Source organism: Bufo gargarizans, chromosome 7 (genome assembly GCF_014858855.1).
Source record: "Bufo gargarizans isolate SCDJY-AF-19 chromosome 7, ASM1485885v1, whole genome shotgun sequence".
Taxonomy (NCBI): Eukaryota; Metazoa; Chordata; class Amphibia; order Anura; family Bufonidae; genus Bufo; species Bufo gargarizans.
In genome coordinates, this window is record NC_058086.1 from 132,900,543 (window position 1) to 132,914,580 (window position 14,038).

At 43.3% G+C, this 14,038-nt stretch overlaps 1 protein-coding gene across 7 annotated transcripts in view; it reads right to left on the reverse strand.

Annotated features, from left to right (window-relative positions):
• The window catches only part of PTPRC (protein tyrosine phosphatase receptor type C), a 212,798-nt gene that overhangs the window by 68,147 nt on the left and 130,613 nt on the right, over nt 1–14,038 (reverse strand). For all 7 annotated transcript variants that reach the window (XM_044301087.1, XM_044301088.1, XM_044301084.1 and 4 more), the window contains one exon: nt 3,263–3,292. In XM_044301087.1, the coding sequence (XP_044157022.1) occupies nt 3,263–3,292 (30 nt within the window). The remainder of the gene's footprint in view (nt 1–3,262; nt 3,293–14,038) is intronic.

Here is a 14,038-nt window from a genome sequence, read left to right on the forward strand (position 1 = left end):
GTCCGGATGTGTTGCGAATGCGTTTAGTGAAAGTACACAATTTTACAAACAAAGTAATTCAGTTTTGTCTGCGATGGCGTTCAGTTGTTCAGTTTTTATAGCACGGGTGCAATGCGATTTAATGCGTTTTGCACACACGTGATAAAAAACTGAAGGTTTACAAACAACATCTCTTAGCAACCATTCGTGAAAAACGCATCGCATCCGCACCTGCTTGCGGATGCGATTTTCACGCAGCTCCATTCATTTCTATGAGGCCAGCGTTGTGTGAAAATCGCAGAATATAGAACATGCTGCGGTTTTCACGGAACGCACAAGTGATACGTGAAAACAAACGCTCATGTACACAGCCCCATTGAAATGAATGGGTCCGGATTCCGTGCGGGCGCAATGCGTTCTCATCACGCATTGCACCCGCGTGGAATACTCGCTCGTCTGCAAGGGGCCTAAGGCTGCTGGCACACAGCAATGTTCTGACATGCGTTCAGGATGCTGTTTTTTATTGCAGCTAGCTGAAATTAATTAAAAAATTTCCACTATGGAGAACACTAGGGTTTAATGAGGATCCTAAACTGGCTAAATTGAAAACTGCATCCTGAATGCCTGTCAGAACTGCACTGTGTGCCAGCACCCTTAGGGCTCTTTTACACGAGTATGTCCCTTGCAGGAAGGAATCTCGCTCCATGTGGGAGCGAGATTGTGCGGTCTGGACTACAGAAGCGCACGGCATTATCATGATTAATACTGCTATGTGTCTCTGTCTGACCTTTCTGTAACGAAATCATACTGACATAAAGCTGTCGGTATGATTCCGTTACAGAAAGGGGCATTAATGGGGACATTAATATTACTGGGGGCATTAATACGGGCATTATTAATTCTGGGGGGCACTAATGGAGGCATTGCTATTACTGGGGTCACTAATGGGGGGCATTATCAATTCTGGGGGCACTAATGGAGGCATTAATATTCCTGGGGGGCACTAATGGGGGCACTATTAATACTGGGAGCCACATTATGACATAGCGACTTAACACCCAGTGTTAAGCCACACCCAACAACCACACCCCTTATGGGGTGTGGCTTAACTTGGCTGGTATCTTTTGTTTGGAAAGGTGGCAACCCTACGCACAGCCCATACATTTTAATATTCTACGGAGACAGCACTAAAATCAAAGCTTTTGAGCAAAACAAATTAGGATCAATGATCCAAAGCTCAGTTCGCTCAAGAGTAGTGAGCACATAGAGTGGTAGAAGATAATTAGACATGAAGGCAAGTCTCCTGAGCAGATCAGACAGAGGAGTACCTGAGACTGAGTGTGAGATGGAAGAAGCTGCAGATTGCTGTGTTTAGCTATGCAGATAGCAGTGGCGGTAAGTGACGCCAGCAAAAGAGGCGCACTATGTCAGGGCCTAAGGCGAAAACACAGCTAAGCACCACAGAGGGGTTAAGGGTGGAGATGAGGGGTTGATAGAAGCTAGGCACTGTGGCCCGTATCATAGCAGTCAGACCTGTGACCAGTAGTCAGACCTTATTTACAATTGGCCACTCGGACCATCAATGTCCCTTGGTTTACACGTGTTACTAATACTAAAAAATAACTTTTATTACTTCTCCTTAAAATATTTGCTTAGAACTCTATATTTTCCTATAATTCAAATTATCAGCGTAGCCTGCCTGCCTGTTAATATGCTCACAGTGTGATCAGTAATTTCCGAATTCGTCCACTAGGTGGCTCTATGCATCTACAGCAGCTTATTTCATGCGTCCTTTATTATACAGGCGTCTCTCTGCTAATATACTACACGCTGTTATTCCCACAGCGTCTCACTACTGTGCCACCTACTTGGACTGATCACCTATCTTGATATCTCTCTCATACATAAATTGAGGCTAGGCTGCCGCTGGCTAAGACACTAAGTTCACTAGCTGTTCCCCGACATGTTTCGCCAACCAGGCGTCTTCAGGGGTTTGGGCAGAGGACTCTTCTGAGTCTCCTGAGCAGATCAGACAGAGGAGTACCTGAGACTGAGTGTGAGATGGAAGAAGCTGCAGATTGCTGTGTTTAGCTATGCAGATAGCAGTGGCGGTAAGTGACACCAGCAAAAGAGGCGCACTATGTCAGGGCCTAAGGCGAAAAAACACAGCTAAGCACCATAGAGGGGTTAAGGGTGGAGATGAGGGGTTGATAGAAGCAAGGCACTGTGGCCCGTATCATAGCAGTCAGACCTGTGACCAGTAGTCAGACCTGTGACCAGTAGTCAGACATGTGACCAGTAGTCAGACCTGTGACCAGTAGTCAGACCTGCCACCAGTAGTCAGACCTGTGAAGCTGTGGTGATAACTGCAGATGCAACCATTATCATTGATGTCAGTCTGAGGGCACTAAAGATAGAGTGTTGATACAGAGCGAGCTGGGTGCAGTGCAAGACAGAGGAAGAGTGGCTTGTTACCTCTTAAAGTGATTATATTTGCCTGTTGCCACTTAAAGGAATCAGTCAGCAATTTTGATCATGCGAAACTGCTGATATCACTAGCTAGTGGCTGAGTAAGGCCCCTTTCACATTTGTGTCACAACTCTCCGGCGGGCTGTTTTGGCACAGAATGCAGGGAATCAGCCAGACAGAAACTGTTGCGTGCAGTGGTTTTTGTCAGGCCGAATCCCGGCATATTTGCAGGGTAGAGGCCGGAGCTCCGCCGGACACCATTGTAGTCAATGAGGCCAAAGGGCATTCCGGCATCATCCCTCAGTGCTGGATCCAGAGAACTCTGCTGGTCTTTTCTGGCAGAAAAAAGACCACCAGAGAGCTGTATGTGCTACAAACTAGCCTGAGGTGGGAATAATATACTGTCTGCAAAGCTTTTAATCTCTGCAGCAGCGTGAATATGAACTTTTAGTCTGCCAGACAGTGCGCCTGGAAGTGCCCTGGAGGCAGTGCTTTATTGTAAAGTGCACTCTTATTGGCAGCTGTGGCGGTGTAGTGTTTTGGCAATAAGAACTGAGGGGGAGGGCTGTAAAGCAGGTCAATGCAGACACCACTTCACAGTGAAGTACTGCCACCAGGGCCGTTAGACAGAAATGGCACATTCGTTATTTTCGTTGTTGTGCTCCTATAATGGGACAAAAAACCGAAATAATACATGGAAATGTGAACATAGTATAATATGTTACCATGAAATACATATTTGTCAGAATATGAGATTTGTGCCACCAATATCTTATCTTAGATTGTGTGCATAAAAGCATCCTGGACATTTTACCTGAGGTATACACTAAACGGTGATTCTCCCCTGTAAGACAGAAAAGTACAAAACTAATTAATTAAATGTGTCAGTATAAATGAAGTCTCCCCATTCCCCACTGAATGCTGAATGTAAACTGTGCCCTCACCATTCCCTGTAAGACAGACAAACACATAACAACAATTTTTTTTAAGTCTCTACAAATGGAGTCTTCCCATTCCCTATTGTATAACTGATATGCCACAGATCAAAACATGCAAATAATTCGTGTATCAAGTCTTATCATGCCACAAGCAAAGGAAACTTTCACCATTTTGATCATGGAAGACTGCTGCCAGCATTAGGTAGGGGCTGGGGAAGGCAATAAAACATTTTTGCAAAACTTCTGTTATCTGCAGCAGTGTGAGCATAAACTTTTATTCTGCCAGGCACTGCTCCTGCAAGTGCCCTGAAGGTGGTGCTTTACTGCAAAGTGCTCTTAGTGCCGTACCCCAGAACAGGGGGTATGTGCAAATGGTTTGTTATTTAATGTTGTATAATGTTATTTCATGCTATATTATGTATACCAAGCATAGCAGGATATGCTTGGCAGGGCCAGTGTTAACCATGTCTTAGAGGAGTTAAAGGGTTACTGTCATCAGAAAAATCGTTATGTATCTGGCTGACATTAGAGATTGTGCTAATGTCAGCAGAACATAACTGTATGATTTCTAAATCCCTGTCTGCCACCGTTCCCTCAAAAGAAAGACTTTTATAATATGCTAATGAGCCTCTAGGTGCTAGTGGGGCATTGCTGCAGCATCTAGAGCAGTGATGGCGAACCTATGGCACGGGTGCCAGAGGCGGCACTCAGAGCCCTCTCCGTGGGCACCCACACCCTGGAAAAAGTCTATGGTGTACTAATATGCCTTTAGACTTTTCCTGCCATTCAGCAGTGCAGGGCGCACTATGAACGGCACAGGCAGCGCACTGAATGTAGGCAGGATATTATAGCTAAATGATAAAGTACATGGAAGATATTCTATATTGGACTTTAGTATTCACGGTAAATTGCTGTGTTGGCACTTTGCGATAAATAAGTGGGTTTATGTTGCAGTTTGGGCACTCAGTCTGTAAAAGGTTCGCCATCACTGATCTAGAGGCTCCATCTTTTCACCCTTTGGCACGCCCATGTCTAGTTGATTGACATCCTAGTTTTCCTCTGTGCCCGTAAAATCAGGCGCCTGCGCCATCCCGTTTAGTATTTGGTGCAGGCACAGTGAGTGAAGCTGGCAGCAGGAAAGCGTCCTTCATTCACTGCGCCTGCGCTGAATACTAAACAGGACCGCGCAGGTGCAGAATTTATGGGGCACTGAGGAGAATGTTCTGCTGACATTATCACATTGCTAATGTCAGCCAGATACATAACAATTTTTCTGATGACAGAAACCCTTTAAGGAGTGGGCTAGCCCCATCCCTAACTTAGACAGTTCTGAGTGAGAGTTCATGGAGAAAGGAAGCTGTTGCCTCAGGCTTCAGAGACTAATAGCTCCCTGCAAGTTCAATAAAAAAAAAAAGAGGAGAAAGAGAGGAAGATAAAGGAGAACTTAGAATCTGTATGGCCAAGTATAGGAGTCAGCAAGGTAACCGACCCCTACAGCTATTCAGACGTTGCTCCAGACATATCCTGGCCAGATGTGTCTTCAAAACCCTGTATCCCACAGTGGACACTACAGCCATTATTGTCAAGGTACTTTTGCCAGCCATAGATTCTACTGAGAGAGACTTTGGCAGGATAGTGTACAAAGAGGTCCATAATGCCCAGCTTTGCCAGCCTCCATACCTCGCTATTTGGAGAAAACCCTTGCACTGTAAACAGATGGAACTGCGCTTCATTGTTGTTGGAAATATTACAACTCCCAATGTTCTGCTACATCTGGTCTGGTTTAATGACTCGTACACCAAATGCTGGCCATTGTACTGCTGATGCCCTGTCTTGCTTCCATACAAGCACCTAACATCACGCGCTTCCTCCTTTCACTGCATGGGTCTAGGGAGCAATGGTGTCAAAAAAGTCATGGTTATTGATTGTAAAATCCGAGCCACTACCACTCCCATCCTTTGCTCTGGCTCTGCCTGACTTCCCTCAGCATTTATTTATTTATTTATACTTTTTCTTTCTTTCTTTATAAATAGACTTTTATTGAATTCTAATTTCATACATACAAATACAAATATTCAGGCAATCATTTTTCCTCTTTTCTTTTCCTTTTCTTCTATTTTTCCCGGTATCAGCCTCTGCATATTACCATATGCCTCCAACCCACCCTGATGCTTAGTCCACTCCTGGGAGAGACGACAAAAAAAATAAAAAGACGAACAACAGTTGCGCTCCCGCTCCCCAGTTAGTTGTAAGTAAAAGGAACTCAGATCTCTATTTCCCATTGCATGTTAATTTTTTAGATCTTGATAGGTGATTATATCTCCCTCTTTCCATATCTGACCCAATTTAAGGATTCCATGTTTCAACCAGATTTTTTATTCAATTGATTTTAATTCTCTTAATTGAGTATTATTCCATAGCAAGGTATCCGAATGTATTCCCTTCAGAAACCACAGTTCTTTTACCATTTTCCAAGATTTGGTCCACAGCTCAAATAGGGGTATTTTATTGGCTTGTTGTTGTGACAGAATGTCCGTTTCTACTAGTTGGAAAATACTACAATTTTCCAGACTTTTATTAATCCCTGTTATCATGATCTTATATCTATATGATTTACTCCACATTATCATATTTTTTTATCTGTCCTGAAATAAAATACAGTTCTAGATCCGGAACTGATAATCCGCCCTCTTTCTCATGAATATACAGTATCTGTGCTCTTATTCTCGTTTTTTTACCTCGCCATATCAAGGCTGTTATTAGATTGGCTATTGTTTTAAAGATTCTTTTAGGAATTATTATCGGTGCATTCCAAAAGATATAGAGGGTAATACACACATTTTAACTAATAAAATGTGACCTGCCATCGAGATATGTATCTTTTTCCAAACCTCTATTTTCTTCCGCATCTCACGTATTTTAGGGAGCACATTCAACTGCACATAGTGCTTCGGGTTAGATGTTATCTGGATACCTAAGTACTTAACCGGTTCTTGCTTCTCTTTAATTTCCAGTGCTTCTGGCATAAAACCACTCAGAGGATCAATCGGAATGCATGCCGATTTGGACCAGTTTATATTTAGTCCAGCGAAATCGCCATATTCTTCAAATACCTGCAAGATCTTCGTAAGTGAACTATGGGATCCCACAAACAACGTAATATCATCTGCATATAATGCAATTTTCTCCTCATTGGCCCCAAACCTAAAACCTGCAATTTCTTTATCCTGCCTGATCAAGTCAGGTAAAGGTTCCATAACTATGGCGAATAACAAGGGGGACAGGGGACAACCCTGTCTAACCCCCCTGCCGATGTGTATTTTATCTGAGTATTCACCATTTAATATTACCCTTGTGGAGACTTCAGTGTATAATAACTTAACCCAAGATACAAAATTTTCTCCAAATCCCATTCTCTTCAATGTAGCGAATAGGAAAGGCCATTCTATCGTATCAAAGGCTTTTGAGGCATCTATAGTTATTATCATACGTTCACCGCAATTCTTAGGTTCTAACTGGGTATTCATAAAGTATCTAATTATATTATCAGTTGTTGTTTTACCTGACATGAAGCCCGACTGATCCTTATGGATGATCCCCGGGACCACTCTCCCAAGTCTATTTGCTAGAATCCTTGCCAATGTCTTATTGTCAGTGTTGATTAATGATATACAGACGTGGACAAAATTGTTGGTACCCTTTGGTCAATGAAAGAAAAAGTCACAATGGTCACAGAAATAACTTTAATCTGACAAAAGTAATAATAAATTAAAATTCTATAAATGTTAACCAATGAAAGTCAGACATTGTTTTTCAACCATGCTTCAACAGAATTATGTAAAAAAATAAACTCATGAAACAGGCATGGACAAAAATGATGGTACCCCTAGAAAACACAGAACATAATGTGACCAAAGGGACATGTTAATTCAAGGTGTGTCCACTAATTAGCATCACAGGTGTCTACAACCTTGTAATCAGCCATTGGGCCTATATATATGGCTCCAGGTAATCACTGTGTTGTTTGGTGATATGGTGTGTACCACACTCGACATGGACCAGAGGAAGCAAAGGAAAGAGCTGTCTCAAGAGATCAGAAAGAAAATTATAGACAAGCATGTTAAAGGTAAAGGCTATAAGACCATCTCCAAGCAACTAGATGTTCCTGTGAGTACAGTTGCACATATTATTCATAAGTTTAAGATCCATGGGACTGTAGCCAACCTCCCTGGACGTGGCCGCAGGAGGAAAATTGATGACAAATCTAAGAGACGGATAATCCGAATGGTAACAAAAGAGCCTAGAAAGACTTCTAAAGAGATTCAAGGTGAACTTCATGCTCAAGGAACATCAGTGTCAGATCGCACCATCCGTCGTTGTTTGAGCCAAAGTGGACTACATGGGAGACGACCAAGGAGGACACCATTGTTGAAAACGAATCATAAAAAAGCAAGACTGGAATATGCCAAACTACATGTTGACAAGCCACAAAGCTTCTGGGAGAATGTCCTGTGGACAGATGAGACAAAAATCGAAGTTTTTGCCAAGGCACATCAGCTGTATGTTCACAGACGAAAAAATGAAGCATATCAAGAAAAGAACACTGTCCCTACTGTGAAACATGGAGGAGGCTCTGTTATGTTCTGGGGCTGCTTTGCTGCGTCTGGCACAGGGTGTCTTGAATCTGTGCAGGGTACAATGAAATCTCAAGACTATCAAGGAATTCTAGAGAGAAATGTACTAGCCAGTGTCAGAAAGCTTGGTCTCAGTCGCAGGTCATGGGTCTTGCAACAGGACAATGACCCAAAACACACCGCTAAAAACACCCAAGAATGGCTAAGAGGAAAAAATTGGACTATTCTAAAGTGGCCTTCTATGAGCCCTGACCTCAATCCTATTGAGCATCTTTGGAAGGAGCTGAAACATGCAGTCTGGAAAAGGCACCCTTCAAACCGGACACAACTGGAGCAGTTTGCTCATGAGGAGTGGGCCAAAATACCTGCTGAGAGGTGCAGATGTCTCATTGACAGTTACAGGAAGCGTTTGATTGCAGTGATTGCCTCAAAAGGTTGCGCAACAAAATATTAAGTTAGGGGTACCATCATTTTTGTCCATGCCTGTTTCATGAGTTTATTTTTTTACATAATTCTGTTGAAGCATGGTTGAAAAACAATGTCTGACTTTCATTGGTTAACATTTATAGAATTTTAATTTATTATTACTTTTGTCAGATTAAAGTTATTTCTGTGACCATTGTGACTTTTTCTTTCATTGACCAAAGGGTACCAACAATTTTGTCCACGTCTGTAGGGCGGTATGACTCCAGGAATACCGGATCCTTCCCTGGTTTTAAAATAAGTGTTATCAAGGCTTCTCTTACAGAGTCTGGGAGTTTTCCTAATGCCCTCGAATCAGTCCACATTGTAAGCATTTTCGGAATTAATACTTCTTTATATTGGGCATAAATTTCAAACGGAATGCCATCTATTCCTGGGGTCTTATTCTTGGCAATCTTTGACAATGTTGCCTCCACTTCTGCAGGGTCTAAAGGGGCTTCCAGGCTTTTATTTTGATCATCAGTTAGCATAGTAATAGCAATTTTCCCTAAAAACTTTTGTAATTCCATCGAGCTCTTATTTATCTTACTGCCATATATATCCTCAAAATAATCCTTAAGAAGGTCTATTTTGGACATTTGTTCAACAATTTCATGGCCAGACTTATCTATTAAACAGTGAATATATTTATTATTTTTTGTCTGAGTTGCCACCAGGGCAGCTAGCTTTTTGCCAGGTATATGTGCATAGATATAATTGTCCCTTACATAATTTTCTTTTGTTGTTCCGCCAGGAGAAACAAATCACTTTCCAGTTTAGCAGCTTTGTCTGCCCACTCTTTATAGTTTTGTACAATAGGATTATTGATATATTTTTTTTTTCAGATTTTTCCCCCTCACTTTCTAAGTCCATAATTTTTTTCCTTATTTCCTTCTTATACACAGTGGCGTACTGCCAATATAGGCAGAGCACGCCGTTGCTATGGGGCCCATGGCACAGGGGGGCCCGGAGCGCATGGAAGGCTCTGCCCCCTACTCTGCATAAGACAGTGACAGTTTATTCATAGTTTCAGGCGGCGTTCTTGAACTTCTCCCTCCGGCTCCAACCCCACCCATTGTTTGGGCTGCAGCTCCCTCCCAGGCAAGGATCCTGCTGCTGCTGATTGGCCAGTGTATCAGGCAGCAGGAGCAGCGCAGCCAGGCACACATAGAGACTAGTGTGGCCACTGGCTTCACGGACCTCGCCGGTCACGCCCCCAAAACCTACAAACCACGCCCACGTCCACAAAGCCACACCCCCATCGCATGTCGGGAACCGGGTGGAGGAGAGGTAAGAACTTGTGGAGGGGTCATGGGTGTCCTGGAGGGACAGTAGTAGTTATTAACACCTTTCAGCAGTACCCCATTCACAGTATTTATTAATCCTTTTCAGCAGTCCCCCGAGGGGTTAATAAATACTGTGAATGGGGAACTGCTGAAAGGGGTTAATAAATACTGTGAAGGGCCTTCACATAAACCCTTTTCAGCAGTCCCTCATTCACAGTATTTAACCCCTTTCAGTCCCCTCTTCACACTTATTTATTTCCTCCTTTCAGTTGTTCCCAGGACCCACACAGTCGGTATTATTAACCCATTTAAAAATTACCAGCGCCTGCCCTTCCCCCCTTTGAGCAATCCCCGACGGCCCACAGCACAGACCAGTGAGTACCTCAGCGCAGCTGCGCTCCTCAGAGTCTGTTCCTCCACTTCCTGCGTGGCCGCGCCTGCACAAACCTGAATTGACTGGCGCGATGCAGGTGCTGCCGGATGTGTGACTGATGTCGGTGCGCTCTACGCCGTGATGTGAGTGATCCTTAAAGTGCCCCGTACTCGTCGAGTCTAGAGTCGCTGATGACCACAAAAAAGGAGGACTTCTGGCAGCCCGTCCTGGCCTTGTGCCGGACGGAGGACCAGGAGTCTAAAAACCAGACGTCTGGTCACCCTAATAGAGGAATGCACTCTGCGTGGCAGAGTTATCCTCTGCGCTCACGTGTTGCCCGCCATTTGCCACCCGCCCTCAAGACAGTCATCAGCCAGTGAGTGCCCCACACCCCTGGCCCATACTGAAAGACCGGCCAGTGAACACAGAAGTGTGCCACAGTAAGAGGACAGCAGCAGACATAATATAAAGCTCATATATGGTATTGGTTGGATATGGGTATTCTTGATAGGGGGAGGGCAGCAGCAAGCAGTGGGGTTTGGGGGGAAGGGGGCCCTGTAGGATCATGGAGGACTCAGGAGGACAGTGTGCTTTCCTCCTACTCCCCCCCCCCCCCCCCTCACTCCCCGGGGAGAAGAGGGTGGAAGCACACTGTCCTCCTGAGTCCTCTATGATCCTACAGGGCCCCCCAGCATATCAGTCACCTTGCAGGGGCGGGGGAGAATATGATTGGTGGCTATGTGCACACTTAGCATCAGCAGCAATGAGTTAAAGGGGTTATCCAACCCCTATAATGCCCCCCAAAATGCTCGGGGCCAGGAACCTTATTTAACTCATTCCCCAGCACCCGCATTGCTCCTGATGCCCACACAGCCGCCACTGCCTCCCTCCCGTCACGCAGATTAATACATCCAGCAACATAGGGGGGAGCAGCCAATAGCAGGCCACAATGGGAACAAGCCTCCCTAGCATCGCGGGTGACGCTAGGGAGGCTCATTTCCGACGCAGCCTGCTATTGTCTGCACCCCCCCATTGGGCATAAGTATTAACTGTATGCGGTGCCTGGGCAATTTGGGGGGCGTAATAGGGATTAGATAGCCCCTTTAACCCTTAGGATACCAGAGGTTTTTTCATTTTTGCATTTTATTTTTCCTTCCCTATCTTCCTTGAGCCATAGCTTTTTTTTTGTGGGAAAACCCCACAATTTTTCCACCTTTTTATGGGTTTTGTTCCTACAGCTTTCCCTTTGTGGCAAAACTGACCTGTGCCCTTCATTCTCTGGGTCAGTACGATTACAATGATACCACATATGTATAGGTTTTTTATGTCTAAATAGTGTAAAAATACATTAACACTTTGATTTAAAAAAGTGACCCCCATAACTTTTTTATAGTTATATGATCTACTGAGCTGTGTGGGGGCTCATTTTTTGCGGGATGAACTGTAGTTTTTATTGATACCCTTTTGGAGTGTGTGTGACTTTTTTAAATCATATTTTATTACATTTTTTGGAGTGAGAGAAGTGATGAAAAAATGGCGCTGGTAACAAAGGGGTTAAGATGTGGGGAATGGGCTGTGTCAGGCTTTACCGCAGTGGGCACAGGCAGGAGGAGTGATATATATGCGGGCTCCTGCCCTGCACTCGTTCAGTTGTGCTTGCATACATATGGCGCCCTGTGCCCACTCTGCTAAAGCCTGACATCGCCCATTTATGCCCGACTTTACCAAAGCAGACAGGCAGGAGCAGTGATGTGTGCTGTACATGGCTCACTGCAGCCCCAGGGAGATCCTTACTCCCATACAGTATGGATTATAAAGTATGGATTATAAAGCGCTATAGGCACCTGAATTCAGCACCTATTTCCTAAAGGTTTCTAACGGTTTCAGTAGAACATGTATACATTTTCTTATTGGCAAATGGGGGGTGGCAGGGGAGGAGCCAGGAGGTGGGATGGGCCAGGGGTGGGTAGTGGGCGGAATTGGGGGCCCAATTCAGACTCTTGCTATGGGGCCCACTGATTTCTGTGTATGCCCCTACTTATACATTACCGTGTATTTAGTGATAATCCCTCTCATAAAGGACTTTGCAGCCTCCCATACCATATTATTTTTGGCCGTACCCTCATTTATCTCAAAGTATTCCCTAATCTCTTTCAATATCTTATTGTGAATACCCATTATATTAATCCATCCTATAGTTATATTCATTCCTCTATTTCTCTTTTTTTGTGTTTTTATATTTATAATAACTGGGTTGTGATCTGAAATCCCCCGTCTTCCATACTTAACCTGTTAAATCTCAAGTGCACCTTTATTATCAGTGAAAACTAAATCAATCCGTGATAGACTCCTGTGAGTTTTGGAAAAACATAAATATCTTTTTAGCTTAGGGTACATTACCCTCCAAATATCAATCCACCCCAATTCTGTTATAATATCTTTTAGTTTTGACCCTGTGTTGATTATTTGGGGATTTCGTAATCTACATCTATCCATTTGGTCGTCCATAACATTATTAAAGTCTCCCATAACTAAAAGTGGTTTATCTCCTGTCTTGAGCACAAACTCATTTATTTTTAGTATAACATCTGATCTAAAGGGAGGTGGAATATATACATTTGCTATTATCCATGCCCTGCCTTCCAATATACAGTCCATAAGGACATATCGGCCCTTCTCATCTATAGCTGTTTTTAGTATTTTAATATCTACATTTCGATGGATTAATATGCTCACTCCTCTCGCATATGATGAATGGACCGAATGAAAAGCATATTGCATCCATGGCCTGGTCAGCCCTATTATTGTCTCACCATCACCGTCAGATGTGGTTCTTGTAAACAAACTATGGTGGGGAGAAACCTATATATTGCATCAAAAACTGCCACTCTCTTTATTCCCTGACTTAATCCCCTAATGTTCCATGAGATTAATCTCATAAAATCTTATTGGTAGTACGACATCCCTCAGCATTGAGCTTCTTTAAATCTTCTTTAAATCTGTAGTGGTCTTCTGCTTAGAGTGCACTGCCACCAGGGCAATTGAAGGAGCAGAATCTGGCAGAATAAAGCATCATATTCACACCACTCCTGATAATAACAGCCCAACAAAAGGTATGCTTGTAGAGCTCCCCAGCCCTTATTTAGTGCTTTCAGCAGTTTTGCATGGTCAGAACTGCTCACAGACTCTCTTCAAAGAGAACTGTGTACCTAGTTAACCTGATGTTTCTAACGAAGCCTGTGCCATCATTGAGAAATTGTGAGCACTGTAAACAGATCCTGTTTAACTTGTTTAGGGCCACATGGCAGGAATTTCCCCTTATCCCACTGCTGTTCCTCTAGGAATTGAACCACTGGTAATGGTGATTAGGATTGACAGTCATATTAAGGGATTTAGATAAACTTTGTATGCTGAAAATATTGTACTTTCTGTAGGTAATGCTCTTTTAGCTCTCCAAGTTATCATGGGAAGTTTTGGAAGTTTTTCTCAGGTGTTGTGATCTACTTGCAGAAATCAGTTCTGCTTCCCTTGGATGCTGGCACCCTCGCATTTGACTCCCTTTTGGATATAATTGATGAAAACGCTACATTTAAATACTATATCACTAATTAATATTAATAAATAGGCGTGAATCGTCTATTGGTAACTACGCCTTTATACTTTATATACTAACTAGGAAATCGCTGAAAAATTAAACCTACTTTGAAACTTAACTTTTAGCTGGACTGCAACTTACTTATTTGGGAAGACCAGCACTACTATCTAGTTTTTGGCTATTAGGCCACTGATTCATCAATTATCCCCTGATGATTCTGCCACTGAATTTGTGACAGAAGAAATGCGTCAGGATTGTTTTTTTCTTTTGGGAGTAAAGTTTTTAGGGTTAGTTGTCCAGGG